The 18,969-nt window shown below is 43.1% G+C and overlaps 2 protein-coding genes across 2 annotated transcripts; one reads left to right on the top strand and one right to left on the bottom strand.

Moving 5' to 3' along the window:
• The first annotated feature begins 807 nt into the window (after window positions 1-807).
• Window positions 808-3,368, top strand: LOC139371240 (coiled-coil-helix-coiled-coil-helix domain containing 4a). The gene is made up of 3 exons (XM_071111459.1): window positions 808-974; window positions 1,589-1,687; window positions 1,856-3,368. Exons 1-3 carry the CDS (start codon window positions 953-955, stop codon window positions 2,239-2,241), a joined length of 507 nt encoding a protein of 168 aa, XP_070967560.1. The 5' UTR covers window positions 808-952; the 3' UTR covers window positions 2,242-3,368.
• Window positions 3,369-5,536: 2,168 nt separating this feature from the next.
• Window positions 5,537-9,211, bottom strand: LOC139369475 (netrin-4-like). The gene is made up of 10 exons (XM_071108732.1): window positions 9,127-9,211; window positions 8,196-8,665; window positions 7,748-8,086; window positions 7,482-7,608; window positions 7,001-7,189; window positions 6,584-6,800; window positions 6,335-6,462; window positions 6,151-6,219; window positions 5,875-6,045; window positions 5,537-5,706 (listed from the first exon to the last, which is right to left on the bottom strand). Exons 1-10 carry the CDS (start codon window positions 9,209-9,211, stop codon window positions 5,537-5,539), a joined length of 1,965 nt encoding a protein of 654 aa, XP_070964833.1.
• Window positions 9,212-18,969: the final 9,758 nt, after the last annotated feature.

Genomic DNA, 18,969 nt, shown 5'->3' with positions numbered 1-18,969 from the left:
AAAGACAACCCCTTGAATGAATAGGTTTGTCCAAACCTTTGACTGGTGCTGCATATATAACTACACGGGAACATCTAAACTAGAGAATTATTACAAATATTAAGGTGAAGCACATTGAGAAATGGTTGGAGCGTAAATAAATAAATGTCAAAACATAAAATCTAATTTTATAATAAGAGCCTACTGGTTTTCATAGAGCTTGCGATTTCCTCATCTGATAAACCTCTACCACAACTTTCTGTCTTTAAGTGGTAGTATTAATTTCCAATATTTTGGGTGAATGAGATTTGATTGAGCTGCACCACTGACACTTCCTCGTACGAAATCTTGGCTACATCAGGATGAAAATCAGAAGCAAGTTATTTATATATTTTCCATATACAGTGATTACCATTGTGGCCAATGGAATGGGTGCAGTAAAAGGCAAGCAACACTCCGTATTATTCAGAGCCCCATAAAATGACACCATACTGTCGAAGTCAGGAAGTTTACATACACCTTAGCCAAATACATTTAAACTCAGTTTTTCACAATTCCTGACATTTAATCAGAGTACAAACTCCCTCTTAGGTCAGTTAGGATCACCACTTTATTTTAATAATGTGAAATGTCAGAATAATAGTACAGAGAGTACTTTCATTAACAAGGACATTTTTAAGTGACCACAATCTTTTGAACGGTAGTGTATATTTCATATCCAGTGATTCACATTGGGGACATTTATTTGACATTGGAACATGTTTTAAAACCCACGTTGACGCTTTTTACGTAGGGGACTTTTATTTAGAATAATTTTGAAATTCCGTGACCCGGTAGTACTTTTTTAGTGTTGCTGACAAGACACTGATAGCCGGCTGGTTATTAAATGTCTGCACAGTAGCTAATTGTTGGAAAAAAACCGTCGTTACTTGTAAAACAAGTAGAGGAATGATAGATATTACCACCGGCAGTCATGTCGTACTGCAAGCAAGAGGGTAAGGTTAATGACGCACATCCTCACATTTTCATTCATTTCGCTCGTGCAATGTCATTGACTGGCCTAGCATGTTGGCTAGCTGCTAGTAGCATGTCAGTGTTGCTTATTCCGGCGTTATTGGTGCACTAATTCCATGTAGATAGATCGTTATAGGTTCAACGAGGTCTATAACTAGGGCAATCAGATTATGTCAGTATTAATCCAATTTGGATTGGTAGCTAGATAGGCTATTAGTAGAACGAGCCAGATAGCTAACGAGGCTTGAGGACTTTCTTTCAGAGCTGTCAAAGAGCAGGTCATGTCAGGTGACAGTTTGTTTTATATCAGGACCCTGTTGACTTAACACTGTGTGCAAAACTCTGTTGAAAAACAGCTGTTGAATTGTTAACTTAACAGCTATTATGGCCAACATTAATAGTCTACAGCGTGCAATGATCCAATAGATAAATGCACTGTTGTTTTTGGGGGGTCGGTCAAGACAATATACACAATATTAACCATTACATTTTATGGACTCCCACTTTGATTTAAAACCAGCCTGGAAACCGGGGAGGGAGGTGCATTTAGATGCCATCTGTCATGCTGACCTCACCTATGTTTTCTCCTTGCCAGGTAAAGATCGCATTATTTTTGTTACCAAGGAAGACCATGAAGCGCCCAGCAACGCTGAGCTCATTGCAGATGACCCCAATGACCCCTACGAAGATCAGGGTCAGTGGGCTGTAGATTCTCTGAATTCATGTTGGGGATGTGGAAGGATTATGAAACACTCATCAGTAGTGTAGTCATTACAAAGATACCAAAGAGTGTATACTGAAGAATGATGAAGGGTCGCAATTACAACCATGTCAGTACATTATTATATCCCTATTCCTCTAGGCCTGATCCTGCCCAGTGGGGAGATCAACTGGAACTGTCCATGCCTGGGAGGGATGGCTAGTGGGCCCTGTGGGACACAGTTCAAGGAGGCCTTCTCCTGCTTCCACTACAGCAATGAAGAGGTGAAGGGTTCAGAGTGTATCGACAACTTCCGTGCTATGCAGGAGTGTATGCAGAAGTACCCCGAGCTCTACCCCCAGGAGGACGAGAATGAGGGAGCTGATGCTGCTGCCCCTCCCCTCGTTGATTCTACTGCCCCTGTGCCCACCGAGGACTCTTCCCCAGCCTCAGTACCCTCTAGTAACTCTACCCCGTCCCCACCAACACCTGAATCTGCCCTGTCATCCGACAATACACCACCAACAGACAGCCAGGCTGCCAGCTAAAATCACCCAGCATCCCCCAGTCTCTCTCTTAAACCACTGCCGAGCACAGGCCACTTTCATGGGAGATCAGCTGTGTGTTCACTGGTGCCTCAGACTTTATCTCTTGGTTCAACGTTCATCACAAAGGATAATGACTTTAAAGGGGGGCTAGTACTGCAGAGGAGTTCTCTCTTCCAGGGAATATCAGTTAATTCTGTGAGAGGAGGAGGCTTTATTGTAGTGGTTGTTTGAGCTCCTGAGGTTCCTACAGTGGCAAGTTTGTAGAGAGGGGGGGGTCGTTTTCTGCAGGGGACTTTAGTTAAGACTCGCAACCAACACATTTTTCTGCTTATCAAGCTTCAAATCAGATGTGTTGTGCCATTCTACGTTAATGCTACAATGGAGGTGTGTAACCTTCTGTTACTGTTACTGCTAGTTTGTAATTACTTGACTTCATGTTTGTGCTTGACAGATCATAGTAAGCAATTGAGCTAGTATTAAAGCTTGATTACTCTTGTTCTCAGTTGCTGGTCAAAGATCATGTGACATGTCTGTTTTTCCCACTTAAGTTTTGTCAAAAGTCCTGAATGTCGCTGGTGGCGAAGTTTTTCCACCAACCTGTATTTTTCAGTTAAATCTGAGTTTTAGCACAGCCTACATTGCCTCACTATTATATAATAGATTTTCCCATCAAATGACCACCCTAAGAAAGTGGAAATCCATTGTGTCTATGCAATAATTTCCTCTAAGGAGAGAATGAAACACTGCGAGCCAACGGGTTTTGTTATGAGGTGCATAATGGAGATGTATTTAATGCATACATTTACACAAATCACAATGACATCAATACATGATTTATGTGAAAATCTGAGATGCAGTGAGTGTGTAAATCTCAGGAATCGGGCCTTTTGAGATCCTATTAGTAGTGTATGTGGACACCTCGTAAAACATCTTCCAAAATCATGGGCAAAGATGTTCAATAGGGTTGAGGTCAGGGTTCTGTGCAGGCCAGTCAAGTTTTTCCACACCAAGCTAAACAAACCATTTCTGCATGGAACTCGCTTTGTAGGGCGGCAGGTAGCCTAGTGGTTAGCGCGTTGGACTAGTAACTGAAAGGTTTCAAGATCAAATCCCTGAGCTGACAAGGTGACATATGTCGTTCTGCCCCTGAACAAGGCACTTAACCCACTGTTCCTAGGCCGTCATTGAACATAATAATTTGTTCTTAACTGACTTGCCTAGTTAAATAAAGGTAAAACAAAATAGTGCATGGGGGCATTGTCATGCTGAAACAGGAAAGGGCTTCCCCAAACTGTTACCACAATGTTGGAAACACAGAATTGTCCAGAATGTCATTACGTAGTGTCGCGTTAAGATTTCCCTTCACTGGAACTAAGGGGCCTAGCCTGAACTGTGAAAAACAGTTGGTGCTATGCATTGGGGCAGGTAGCGATCTCCTGGCACCTGCCAAACCCAGATTTGTCTGTCGGACTGCCAAAAGGTGTAGTGTGATTATCACTACAGAGAATGAGTTTCCCCTGCTCCTAGTGTCCAATGGCGGCGAGCTTTACACCACTCAAGCCGATTCTTGGATTCTTGTGTGCTGCTAATAATGGCCATGGAAACCCATTTCATGAAGCTCCCGACGAACAGTTATTTTGCTGACGTTACTTCCAGAGGCAGTTTGGAACTCGGTAGTGAGTGTTACAACCGAGGATGAATTACTTGGCGGTCCCGTTCTGTGAGCTTGTGTGGCCTACCACTTCACGGCTGAGCCGCCGTTGCTCCTAGATGTTTCCACTTCACAATAACAGCACTTACAGTTGACCGGGACAGCTCTAGCAGGGTAGAAATTTGACGAGCTGACTTGTTGGAAAGATGGCATCCTATGAAGGTGCCACATTGGAAGTCACTAAGCTCTTCAGTAAGGCCATTCTAATTCCAATATTTGTCTATGGAGACTACATGGCTGTGTGCTCAATTTTATACACCTGTCAGCAAAGGGTATGACTGAAATAGCCTAATTCGCTAATTTGAATGGGTGTACGCATACACTATACACAAAAGTATGTATTTTCTAGTTAGAGGGTTCTGAAAGGCCAAATATGTTTGGTGCTGGCTGCTTTTATCAACAACTCCTGTTCTTATGAAGAAAGGCTGGTGAGTGTATATATACAGTAGCATCTAGACAGGTGCTAGGCAATCATTGACTAAATAGTTTTTGTACAATGTTGAAATTGTGCAAAGCTTGAGTATCCATCCACAGGCGCTTCCTTCACCTGCTTTTAAAACATAATTTAAACCTTAATGGACTGCTACTCCTATTTAACCTCTCCTGATTAAAGTTAATACTGAACCATGTCTCATTTCCTCTTTCACACCTTTCTAATCTTATGTTTAAATCCTTCAAACACAAATGAAGCTACCTATTCATATATACGACTGGCCCATGATGCTTTGAAAGTGATTCTTCCTCAGGGATCCTGAGTTTATTCTTTGGTAAAACTGCACCACACACACAGCCTTGGATTAAGATATTAGCTACATTTTCGTAACACTTAAGTTTCTCAGGTTTATCTTTTGATGTACTTTGTAGGCCCTATTTGTTGCTGGAAAAGGTGATGGCGATGTGTAGACTTAGATTACCACCAGACCTGCACCCTGCAATTGCACTACGCTGAAGAGAGACATGGAGAAGAACAATAGAAAAGAAAATGGAGTGTGGCCTGACCTGGGAAACCCCCCACCAAGAAGGCTGCAGACTAGAGCAGTGCACTCTCTTGTGTGCCTCAATATTTAAGTAAGTAGGTGTATTTTTAGCATTTTAATTGGAACACTAAATGATTGGAATTGGATACTGATAAATATATAGTACACTAAAAGCAGAGACTGGAATGTAATATATTGTTATAGAACCTAGTAGGCATTTTGATGTTATCATTAAAGGCATGGCTTTTGACATACACAAAGTCTGTAAAGCTTGTATACCAGGGTTTGTTGTGTCTGATAGTTAACACTGGCTTGCAGAAAATAATGGCTCAAATATGACTACCCAAACATTCATTGGATTCCAGGAGGATGCTTTTTTAAAAATGTTTGTGTGTGGTATTTCCCCCAAGTCAAATCATCTTCACAAGAATGGCTCAAAAGATTCCAGTCAGTCCTCTTTGCATCATATGGCAGGGTTGTAGTCTTTTAGGGGGAAGATTTTCCATAGCCGTCATTGGTCAAGACACTCGGTCAAGCCTTTTCCACTGACTTTCAGTCCCTTTCCTGAATTATCTATTGAACCAGTCATACAACCCTCAATTTCCTTTCAAATTGCTCTGTTAAGGGTTTGGAGAGGGTGTTCTGGGCAGCCCTGCCTTAGGCCCTCCGATATGTGGGTCCCCAGTTGAGGGGTCCAGGGAACCACCACACTCTGCATGGTGACCAGCAGCCGCTCTGTCTCTACCTCCTCTGGACCCGCCAGTAGGTACTCCACACCTAGAAGAAGACGGAGAGGAGAGGGTTCAGCCTCCATCCTGTTTAGAAGAACATATATCAGAGTGAACAGAGTAGCTACCAACCTTGTGGAAAAATAAGGATGATATTTAGAACATTACTGAATATAGTCACACAATATTCTGTTCAGTGATGTATAAATTGGGCTACCTGGATTAAGGATGGGGCAGGTGCACCCCCGGCTAGTCCAGGAGAGGGGGTAGATACTGTGGGTGCCCTGGGATAGAGGCACCTGTCCTGAGCGCAGGACCTTGCGAACTTTGACCTGTACCTCTGCGTGGCTCCCCTTGTCATGAGCTGACAACACACTGGCTTTGATCACTGCCACAGACACACATGGAGACATACATCACTGAAAGGGCGAAGGGTACATTTAAAAGAATGTAGGATGTGTACAGTATGTGAGAACCTTGGGAAATATTTTACCATAGGCATATTTGGTCTTGCAGAGATCTGAGACACTCCTCAACTTTCTCTCCTTACAACTGCATTTCCCTGGAAGGAGCCATAGACAGTGTCAGCAGCACAATATGTTTACTCAAACCTATGAAGGCAAGCAATAAGTAGTGGGTGGTGCATGACTCTAATGCTAGTGTGAAATATTATTCACCTGTGTAGTGCAGGGCAGAGACTGCCAGTTGCTTTGACCATACTGGCTCACCCTCAGTGGTCAAGGCATGGTCCATGGCAAGAATCTTGCCTCCCATAGGTATATTTAAAACCTGGTTATTTGCATAGCTGATGAAGTGACAATGAGAATACAGAGGTAAGATGTTATTGTGGAGTGAAACTGGAAATAGGAAAGAAAGTCACATATGAAGTGTTAGATTTAATAGTGAGAAATGGGCTTAGGGTTTACCTGTCCAGGCAGAGCCCAGTGTGGGGGTCACAGTTTTGGGGACAAGCACAGGGTTTGCACCCCTCTCCCCCAAAGCCCCAGTATCCAGGGAGGCAGTGGTTGCAGCCTGTTCCCCCCACACCAGGTCTGCAATGGCACTGTCCACTCCTGGGGTGGCACCATCGGCCCTCCTCCCCAGAGATGGCTGGTAATGAGCCCAGTGGGTCACACCAACAACCTGTTAGCGAAAGAGCGAAACAGAGACACACAGACTTAGCAAGAACACACACACCCTCTCCCTTGTTTCCTCTCGTTCTATCCCCACATGTTGTTACAAATCCATACCACTAGAGGGAGATAATGTTTTAATATACACATGTTTTCAGTTTCAAGTAGAGTTCTTTAACTTTGACTTGTCTGTAGGTTATCCTGACTTACGTGTGCAGATGTGGGGGGAGTTGAGGGGCATGGCTGGTTGGCGGTGGTAACCGTGGCGACAGCGCTGGCACCTGCGCCCAGCTGTATTGTGTTGGCAGTCGTCACAGACACCCCCACTGGTGCCCTCCAAGGACAGCCACGCCCTCTTGGAGAAATGACAGCTCTCTGCATGGCCGTGACACTCACACTCTGGAGCACAGGGAGACAACGACGGGACAGGGGAGAGGATGGAGCGGTTAGTAAGGAGGAAAAACATGATTTAATGACACCCAACAGTAGGGTTGCCAACACTCCCAGGTTAGCTTGGAGTCTTGACCTCCCTGCATGTTCTACAACTTTTCCAGGAGATTTTTGTTCATGTTTGAATTAAACTAATAACTGAAATGTAAACAATGTTGAAGTATTTATATAATCTCTCAACATGAGCTTGATTTGAGCTGGCAACCCAACAGGGCCTGATCCCTTTTAGTAGGGCACTCACTATGACACGGGTGTGGCTCCCCACTGCTGCCATTGGCTGGCTTCCAGGACTGGTCATTGTAGAGTGGGCCACACCTTTCACAGTGTTCTCCTGCTGTGTGGTGAGTGCACACACACCTGCCAGCCACCTGCAATAAACATCAGGTATATTGGCCCCATGTGACAAATACAATTTGATTTGAAACATCCACAATAAAAGGACAAGCATAGCTACTTAAGGGTTTTTAAAGCACACAGATACACACAGGCTGAGCAGACCACACTCACCATGTCCTTCAGTGTGTCCTGTCCACCTCTGTGGGGTAAGCAGTGTTCTGCATGGCCATGACAGAGACAGGTCCCCCGAGCCAGGAGAGTGTAAATGGCAAATGGGGCTGAGGCAGGGGCCTCTGAGCTGGGCTGGGGGGAAGGGAGAAGGGGAAGATTCAGGTCCGCAGGAGGTTTGAAGAGTCTGATGGAGGAAGAAGAGGTGGAAGGCGCAACAGATAATGGGCAGGTCTGAGCCTTGAGAAGTCTGAGGCGGAGGTTGGTGAGGGTCAGCTGGGAAAGGCCCTCTGGACTGTAGGGGTCAACTAATCCACCAGGACCCAGAGTCAGAAATATCACCTGTGAGAAACATAAGGGTCTACTGTCTATATACTGTATGTCTACTGTGCTTCTAGAACTCTGCTTTTGTCTTACCCCACAAAGTGCATGAGACACTCTGTCCTCTTACCTCTCCCCTGCTGCACGGCTTGGCACTGGAGTACCGGGACGTACACCGCGAGCCATGCTGACTGGTGTCATCAGGAAGACCAAACGCCAGACTGCAGTTCTGTGCAAACAGCTTGAGTGTTTCCCACGTCCGGCCGAAGTCCTGCGAGCGCTCCATGGCCATGGCAGCGGGCCTGGGTGAGTGGAACAGCAGCACCACATGGGTCAGACAGAAACGGGTCTCCAGGTCCAGACGGACCTCCTCCACTTGGTCAGTGCCCACGCCCGAGCCCCACCAGGTGTCTGGGTGCAGGAAGGGATCATCCACCATGTGGGCAGGAGGGTGGAGATGATCTGGACAGGTGTGGAGGGGAGTGGGGCATGGGGAGTGGTGGGACCCATTCCCACAGCAGCCTGAGAGGGTGGTGAGGGTCCTACCACTGGCCAGGTTGCCCATGGGAGGACTGCAGGCATGGTCTACACACCTGGAGGCTGAATATGGGGTGGATGAAGAGAGTTAATGCAGAAGAAATATAAAATAAGCTCTCTCATAACTGCATATTGGCTACTTTCCCATGGGAGGGTGTCAATGCACTCAGAGCGTCCAGCAGGAAAGGGAGCATTGTGCGCATGCACGGGTATCTCAGGTTGCATCTTCCAAGGTAACCCAATAATATCAGAGTAAACCGGGCGATAGGCTACTGAGAGTTATCAAGAACGAGTTTCGATCTTTTCCAGTCATAACTGTGAAGATAAGGCAGATAACGGAACCGCAGCTGGTGGCACTGTGTTCCCAATTCATCCCACAATGGAATTTGTTATGATAAATTCCTATAATCCACTGCGTCGTTACAATAGCGCCAAAAAGGCGAAGCCAACAGAAGCAGTAATATTATGGCCAAAAATCTAACCTAAATCTAACCATCATATCAAATTAATTGATGGCCACTCACCTGTCCCGCTGTGCATGAACGCTACAATTAAAGCGCAGTTAATCGCCAGCATCTCAAATCGAAGGCGACCTTCAAATCGTTTCATAGGTTTTTGACAATCCAACTGGATGGATTATTAGCAATCCAATGACAAGAAAACTCCCCACATTCAAATAGTCTTATTATTCTTGGCAGCAGTGCAGATGCGCCTTAGCATCACATGCGTTTGTTTATTCCAAAGATGACCGCATTCCAATGCGAACCGCACAATTTCGCATAGCCTACATCCCAATCTATCGCTTGAAGTCCAATAGAGCCGCAGTTTGATTCAGCTATACGCTTTGTCTGACATCTTTAATAATGACGACAGGGAAATGATTGTTTTCGCATTCAGAGCATCAGCATTAACAATTAAAATTAGTCAATGAAGTGTGTCCCGTACGCGGCTGGTCCATGTCTCTCAACGATAGAGTCAGACGATGCCCTGTCCCGACTACTGAGCTATTACCAAATATCTGACGAAAATAGGCCCAGGGCACTCAATTTTTAGGTCCGGCCTTGATAGCACATTGTCACACGGTGGATACTAGCCTATAAGGTTTCCCAAACTTGCTCCTGCCCCCCCTGGGTGCACGTTTTTTTTTTTTTTTTTTTTTTTTTTTGCCCTAGCACTACACAGTTGATTCAAATCATCAAAGCTTGATAATGAGTTGGTTATTGGAATCAGCTCTAGCTGACTAAACTCAACTCCATGAGTTATGATGAAGTTGCTTGGAGACTAGTGAGGGCGGATTGGAGCTCCGACATCGCATTAAAATAGTTTTTATCAAAAACTACAGATTTCAACACCCAAAGAATAGCCCCCATTAATGCTGGCAACTAATAGCTGACATTTACACAGATCGATTTCATGTATAAATGAGGGATATTCTTTTGGTGCTGAATTCCGTCGTTTTTATAAAGATATATATTTTGATGTAATGTTGGAGCTCCAGTCCATCCACAATAGTCACTGCTCAACTCCATCATAAATCGTGGAGGTGAGTTTAGTTGGCTAGAACTTCTCTGGACTGTATGCATGGTTGAATACACAGGCTACTCAATCCACTTCACCACATGCCTGTCTGATTTAGTCGATTGGCCTCAGAATCCCTTCTATAGGCCTAATACAAGATGCTCAATATTAAACACTTGGCCTCCAAAGTGTTGATATACCACAGTGCTTCTACAAAATTCCCTGTGTCAACCATAAGGTCTATGTCAGGAAATTAACAGTCCATGTTGAACTTGTTGATGCATTCCTAACCCCTGGCAATATGGCACACAGACCCAGTAGATGGAATAAACACCATGTCTCTTTAGTATTATGGCTCAGTGTAAATTAGATTTTATTCGCATAAATTACTTTAATAAGATGCAAATGTACAGACCATACTGATGGCATTTCCAGGCAGTGAACAGAAATTGGAACCAATTTTGTTTATTTATTTTTATTTAACCTTTATTTAACCAGATAGGCTAGTTGAGAACAAGTTCTCATTTACAACTGCGACCTGGCCAAGATAAAGCAAAGCAGTGTGACACAAACAACAACACAGAGTTACACATGGAATAAACAAACACACAGTCAATAATACAATAGAGAAAGTCTATATACAGTGTGTGCAAATGAGGTAGGATAAGGAGGGTGAAGTAGGCCATAGTGGTGAAATTATTACAATATGGCAAATTAAACACTGGGGTGATAGATGTGCAGAAGATGAATGTGCAAGTAGCGGTACTGGGGTGCAAAGGAGAAAAATAAATAACAATATGGTGATGAGGTAGTTGGATGGGCTATGCACAGGTGCAGTGATCTGTGAGCTGCTCTGACAGCTGGTGCTTAAAGCTAGTGAGTGAGATATGAGTCTCCAGCTTCAGTGATTTTTGCAGTTCGTTTCAGTCATTGGCAGCAGAGAACTGGAAGGAAAGGCGGCCGAATGAGGAATTGGCTTTGGGGGTGACCAGTGAAATATACCTGCTGGAGTGCGTGCTACGGGTGGGTGCTGCTATGCTGACCAGTGAGCTGAGATAAGGCGGGGCTTTACCTAGCAACAACTTATAGATGACCTGGAGCCAGTGGGTTTGTTAGGGATGGACATTTCAGGGTTTTTGGTCTTCCTAAGCCAGGATTCAGACACGGCTAGGACATCCGGGTTGGCAGGGTGTGCTTGGGCAGTGAAAAAAACAAACTTAGGGAGGAGGCTTCTAATGTTAACATGCATAAAACCAAGGCTTTTACGGTTACAGAAGTCAACCAATGAGAGCGCCTGGGAATGGGAGTGGAGCTAGGCACTGCAGGGCCTGGATTAACCTCCACATCACCAGAGGAACAGAGGAGGAGTAGGATAAGGGTACGGCTAAAGGCTAAAATAACTGGTCGTCTAGTACTTTCAGAAAAGAGAGTAAAAGGAGCAGATTTCTGGGCGTGGTAGAATAGATTCAAGGCATAATGTACAGACAAGGGTATGGTAGGATGTGAATACAATGGGGGTAAACCTGTGCATAGAGTCACGATGAAAGAGATATTGTCTCTAGAAATATCATTTAAACCAGGTGATGTCACCGCATGTGTGGTAGGTGGAACTATAGTGTTAACTAAGGCATATTTAGCAGGGCTAGAGGCTCTACAGTGAAATAAGGCAATAATTACTAACCAAAACAGCAAAGGACAAGGCATATTGACGTTAAGGAGAGGCATGCGTAGCCGAGTGATCATAGGAGTCTGGTGAGTGGCTTCAGGCAGCTAGCAGGCCGGGACTAGCAAGCTAGCAGAAGGGCCTTTGAGGGACGTTGCGATGGAAGAAAGTCTGTTGTGGCCCCCTCGTGCTGTTACGTCAGCAGACGGATCAGCAGAGCTCCGTGTGGTAACCAGGCCAATTGGCAAAATAGGTATAGTGGCCAAAGAATTTGTCCGATGGGCCTCGTAAACTAACAGTCCGATGTGCTCTAGACAGCTATCCAGCCGCGGCTAGCAGGCTAGCGGGTGGGCATTCAAGGGGACGTCGCGACAGAGGAGCCAGTTGAAAAAAAAAACCTTGGACAGAATTACGTCGGTAGTCCTGTCGTGATGGGTCGGCGGGAATCCAGGCCAATTGGCAAAATAGGTATTGTAGCCCAAGGAGTGGCTGATGGGCCTCTTCTGCTAACCGGGAGATGGGCCTTGCAGATGGGCCTAGCCATGGCTAACTGACTACTAGCTATTAGCTTTTGATGGGGGTTCTGGTTCTTAACTATAAAAATAGCAGCATGGCATAATGACATTTATATTAAACAGAATGACTGTACATAAAGACCTCTATGATTTGTTTTATATCATTGAGGGTAGTGGAAGGAAAGCAGTCATAATTGGAGAGAAATCAACTAATACAATGACATGCAAGCCTTTGAGGCTGTTGTGGACAAGTGTGATTACTCACAAAAAAATACAAACATGTTGGGGATTTTCAGTTTCAAGAAATATAGTGTATATAAGGGTCCTTTGGAGGAAGGATTGTTGACAGAGGGCAACCATTTTAAAAATAAATGTTCACATTCACTCAGTTGGTAATGCTTACACATTGGATCATAACTCTAAAACCAGCAGAGATCTCACTCTGGAACTTTGAAATGCCCGCAGACTATATTATGTTCAAAGATTTGCCAAATCTAAAATGGTATGTTTAGATTTTTAAGTATTCATAAATGAATGTAAGAAAATTGTTATTAAAATCAAAATACTACTCATATTACAGAGCAAACGGTAAAGCTTCATATGACAGCCATTTTTGCTTTGTAGCCCCTACAGATGAAACAACATGGAGTCTTATTAAAGGAGGCCTGGGTAAGGTCAAAATGTCACAAATATTTTAACTTCAATGAATTATCAATTAGGCTTTAAGATATAAATGTAAAATATATGTCAACAATCCTTCCTCCAAAGGATCCTTCTATGTATTACATTCTGTGAAAATCTATTTCCGTGAGGAGTCCTCGCAAAGTGGATGTGCAGTGCATGGGTTCGTTATGACTTTGGGTTTTCAAAGACAGCAAATTTTCCCCAAATTCTTCATTCCAAATAGGCCTATAACTTGTTTTTATTTGACTTAATGTAATATATGTTGTTATTGTCTATAACTGTTCTGTAGTTTGTCATGTAGCTGTATGTTTTTTGTGGATCCCAGGAAGAGTAGTTGCTGCTTCACTTTTTCTTTATCAATCAATCACATGTATTCATAAGGCCCTCTTTACATCTGTAGATGTCACAAAATACTATACAGAAACCCAGCCAAAAACACCAAACAGCAAGCAATGCAGTAGTAGAAGCACGTGGCTAGGAAAAACTCCCTAGAAAGGCAGGAATCTAGGATGAAACATAGAGAGGGACCAGGCTCTGAGGGTTGGCCAGTCCTCTTCTGGTTGAGCCGGATATGAGTACATGGCCATTAAAGGCCAGATTGTTCTTCAAGATGTTCAAATGTTCATAGATGACCAGCAGGGTCAAATAGTCATCACAGTGGTTGTAGAGGGTGCAACAAGTCAGTACCTCAGGAGTAAATGTCAGAGGTCGAGAGACAGAGTTTCTAATCTCTCCAAAATAATGTGGTTATTGATGGTGTCAAAAGCAGGACTAAGGTCTAGGAGCACTTGGGCTGATGCCATTAAAAGGTCATTTACCACCTTCACATGTGCAGTCTCAGTGCTTTGACGGGGTCTAAAACCAGACTGAAATATTTCATATACATTATTTGTCTTCAGGAAGGCAGTGACTTTTTCAAATTCTTTAAGAGAGAAATGGGAGATTTTTTACATTGTCCGGGTGAATGTTTGGCTTTTTCAAGAGAGGCTTTATTACTGCCATTTCTCGTGAGTTTGGTACACATCCGGGGGACAGGGAGCCATTTATTATGTTCAACATTGGAGGGCCAAGCACAGGAAGTAGCTCTTTCAGTATGCAGTATGCAGCTCGAGGGTGTCTCCATTGTTCCTGGCAGTTCTGTGCAGACTCAGGACAACTGAGCTTTCGAGAAATACGCAGGTTCAAAGAGTAATTTGCTTTCTAACGATCATGATCTATTCATTGAAGTTCATGAATTCATCACTGCTGAAATGAAAGCCATCCTCTCTTGTTGAATGCTGCTTTTTAGTTAGCTTTAGCTGTTCTCCATTTGTGTTCTCTTCCTCCACCCAACTCTTTCAATCTCACACTTCATCCTCATCCTCCTCTCCACTCTAACACCCACTCTAGGGTCTGGCAGACCTCCAGGCAGTAAACAGCTGAATTCTCTCATCTTCAAACATCTCATTGTTTCTCCTTTGGTCCCTCTCCAAAGCTGCAGTATTTATCATATATATCTCTTTGGGAGATTGTATTCATCCTGATTGAGGGATTAGCTGTTAACATTAGTGACATACAGATGTAGGATCTGGATGATTGTGTCATTGTTAAAGAATGATTTAGAGACTGTCCGTTTTTAGACAGCCTATTAGAAAGGCTTATGTTGTAAAAATAAAAAAAGAGATTCAGATTGTCTCACAGAGCGTGAGAAAGAGAGTGTGTGTGTGTGTGTGTGTGTGTGTGTGTACAGTGCCTTCATAAAGTAATTACACCCCTCAACTTTTTCCAGATTTTGTTGTGTTAAGCCTGAATTTCAAATGGATTCAATTTAGATTGTTTTGTCACTTGCCCATACACAATACCCCATAATGTCAAAGTTTTCATTTGCATTTTTATTAGAATTTATTTTCAATTGTGTGTGTGTGTGTGTGTGTGTGTGTGTGTGTGTGTGTGTGTATGTGTGTGTGTGTGTGTGTGTGTGTGTGTGTGTGTGTGTGTGTGTGTGTGTGTGTGTGTGTGTGTGTGTGTGTGTGTGTGCTATCTGTAATCAGTTTTTGTGTGCAAAATTGGATGATATGGACAGAACTCACATTCAGATCAATAAATTGAATGAGAATGTAGAGTGGACGCAATATGCAAATTAATCAGACTATGGTGTTTTTTTGGTGTTACTGCAATGTAAACAAACATCGATATGACACCAGACATATTTTGGGATGTGTTTTGGCAAATGTGGATTGTTTATTAATTAGTTCAGAATTCTGCTAGTTTTGTTTTAAATCTAATAATGGTTTGGATCTAGATAGGTGAGAGAGCTATAAACCATGTTGAAAGCTAAACTATAAGAGCCACCTGTGGAGCCTCTTTACACTACATTCAAAGACACAAACTTGGTCTAGGAGACATTCTTGTGTAGTGTAAAGAGATGGAGCAAGATTCAAATTTCTCTTTGAGATGTCTCCCACTCTACTTCCGGAGATAGTGTTGGAGACATCTACACCACATACCCCCTCTCTGAGTGGTACAGAGTAAAGACAACACTTGTCCCTGCAAGAATTACATTAATTATCTTAATTCCAGTAGACATTTTTGCTCTGTTAGAATTTTTTTAATTTAAAGGCTTTTAAAATATCCACACATTTGTGAATCATTGTATTAATCAAGTACGCAACACTATGTACAATATTGTTTAGATGAGAAGCTCCTACATAGCTTGAATTGATATCCTTATTTTGTTTGTCTATATATTATAGTATTTACAGTATGCTAATAGCTGCACTCACACATGAAGCAGGAATATGGTTTTGGCCACACCACATTCAAGGCTATTGTAAGCAGAAAGTTACAAATCGGATGTTGAAGTTTGAGCTCTTACTAGACATATTTTACTAATGTAAGTCCACCCTATATTTGGCTGCTCGTTTACAGATGTAGGATCTTAATTAGAGCCAGTTTGCTACAGCAGGAAAATAATCCTGCGGCAACAGGAAATGTGGATTATAATTAAGGACATTTTTTGTAAGGTGTTGATACATTTTTTGTACGGGAAAATCAAGTCTGAAATTTCAAAGTAGGGCCTATGGGTTGAGGGCAACCCGGGTGGGTGGTCACATAATAATGTCTCCTGGCCTAACAGAGACAGTTTAAGACCATGGTTGTTGTCGACTGTGCTTGGGTGAACACTGATGTCAGAGTTCAATCATCTTGCTGAAATGTTTTGGTTCTGTGTGGCTATGGGTAACATGGGAACTGCTCGAGGTGTCACCAAGAGCCAAGGTCGGTCAGAAAGGTTCATGTGCATTCATTATCATCATGCTTTGATACTTAAAACACTGTACCTTAGTGAAACCCTACTGTACACCCTAAACCCGTGGACATCAAGCCAGACAGTGAGGTAGTTCACCAAGGTGGGCTATACAGTATACCAACAACAAAAGATGGGGTTTCTCTGCATACCTGACACTAAAATAGTATCAGTCTCTTAAAGTTAGAGGTAATTTCCAAAGGTCTAGTTCTGGTACAATAAAATAAGGACTTCTCATCCTCATGTTCTGTTTTATGGTGGTCCATTATCCTTAGGATCTCCTCTTGTGAGTGTTTACTCTGTTACTCTTTCAATGAAATGCTCTTCCATGGTGACGCTCATGACCAGACAGAGAATAAATATCTCATCATTCCTGCTGTCCTGGCTGGGCTGCATCACATATCTAAATTCAGTGTTTGCTCAGTATCTCTAATGTATATATCTGTGTATTTCCACATTTATGTTGTCTCGCGCATGTGTGTGTGTTTGTATCTTTATGTGTGTATACTATGCATGTCTCTGTGTCTTTATGTATGGGTGTAATGGGTTGAAATTGAGGTTCTTTGATCTGAGAGAATGAATGACACAGATTAAGCTGTCAAGCCAGCCGGTGATAGAGGCCAGATGAGGATGGATGACAAACCAGGGCCCCTGTGGAACGCTTGGGCACATGCCAAAGTAATAATGCACTCTGTGTGTGCGTGTGTGTGTGTGCACATGCTACCAGGGAATCTATGTTCGTAAACACTTGCATGTGTCGAGACTTCAGATGCCTTTAATTTGATCCTTTATTAATTCTTAGCAAGAAAGAATGACTGGCACTTTTAAGAAGCGAGGATTTGATTGAAGAGGTTTTGGGTTTATTGGCAGTGACTTATTTTACTAATACAGCTGAAGCACTGCTGATCTTCCCACCCATGTTAACAAACATACATGCCTACGACACAGACGCATTGACTCTCACACACATAACCATGCTTGCACACGCATTATATTCTGAGCATTGTTTCTTGTTTTTATTATCCTGCCCACACATGCTAACAGACACACATGCCTGCAGTGCACAAACTGACTCATGCATACATTTGTACACACACATATGTCATATATTTAGATCCACTCTTTCTTATCCTGCCCTCTCAGAGAAACGTATTTCCCCATGAAGAAGTCCTGGTTTACATGAGGTTTTGTTCCAATAACTTTACAGGATACCCAGGATATGAATGATTGTGCACAGTATGGTCCATTAATAATTATGTCATTTAAAGGGTAGTGGACAACAGTGGAACAAGGTCTCCCAGCATCATGAGTACTGGTTTAGAGGTAAGGGAGGACTGAGAAACTGAAATGGCAATAAATATAGCAGGCCTTTCTGTAATGTCCACAGTCAACACACACACACACACACACACACACACACACACACACACACACACACACACACACTGCTCTCAGTCACTTTGGATTAGTGAGGGCTTTCCCCTCTGTTGAATGCTTTTACGACCATTGGTTTTTGATTTTTGAGCTTTAATGTGACTTTGGTTGCTGGGGAACTGTTCCCCCCCTAAAAGTCACAGTGAGAAATGGGGCAAATGCAGATGCAGCTGTTTTGGGTCTAGGAGGTACAGGGTTTGGGAGATTCTGTCTCTCACTCTGTCTCACCACGTCCTTGCCTTAAGCCCACCACACATTAAATGTTCTCATTACGAGCATGCCAAGCGTCCACCTGTGACTTGCCCTAATCCAAAGCGGCCACTTCAATGCCCCCAGGAGTCACTGAGGTCAAAGTTACCACCCCCCTAACCAACCTGCCGGTCTTCAGTACCAACATCCCACAGGAACAGCCCCTCCACTCATAAAACCCACAGCCACAAAACACTGCAGTGTTAATGAGACACGTGCTGCCCTAACGCTGTATCTATTTCATCCATTAAATAGCACATATGACATTCATGTAGTGCATTGTTGTTGTCGTTGTGAGTGCCCACCTCATAAAGAGGAGAAATACTTTGAAAATGATGTGTTGCAATCAGGGCTGGAGTCAAATTGAGGGTAGTACAATCAGGAAGTGATTTTAATAAAAACATGTTAAACTTTGGAAATAAATAGCTTCTGCTCTTCAGTTTATTGAGAAGTCATTTAAAAAACGTTTTTTCAAACATCGAATTGTTATTTAAGTTTACTTCCTGAATTGACTGCCTTCAATTCGAATTGACCCCAGCCCTGGTTGCAATAGTTAGTTTACTCGGTACCGGTACCCCTTGTATATAGCCTCGTTATTGTTATTGTATTGTGTTACTATTTTATTTGTATCTATTTGTAAAGCTTTTAACTGCATTGTTGCGAAAGGGCTTGTAAGTAAGCATTTCACGCTAAAGTCTACACTCGTATTCGACACGTGACAAATAACATTTTATTTGATTTGATTTAATTGGTCACCTAATCCCCTCAGTCCCTTCCAATCTCTATGAATAGTAGTAAAGCACACCTCAGCTTCAGTCTGTACGTGTGGAAGAATTTAAAACAACATCATGTTATGTTATAAGATTACAAGAGGAACACATGCCCACTGGCGTAACACACATCCCCACAGCCCCTGCTAGGTGGGATTTGGGGGCCCCAACAATTTTTAAAAAAAAGTATGGGTGGGGTCCCCCGGGGGTCTGGCCCCCCATATAGCATATGAACACGTCATAAGCCATGC

Source organism: Oncorhynchus clarkii, chromosome 17 (genome assembly GCF_045791955.1).
Source record: "Oncorhynchus clarkii lewisi isolate Uvic-CL-2024 chromosome 17, UVic_Ocla_1.0, whole genome shotgun sequence".
Classification (NCBI taxonomy): Eukaryota; Metazoa; Chordata; class Actinopteri; order Salmoniformes; family Salmonidae; genus Oncorhynchus; species Oncorhynchus clarkii.
Note: the sequence above shows the minus strand (reverse complement) of the source record. Positions and strands in the feature narration are given on the sequence as shown.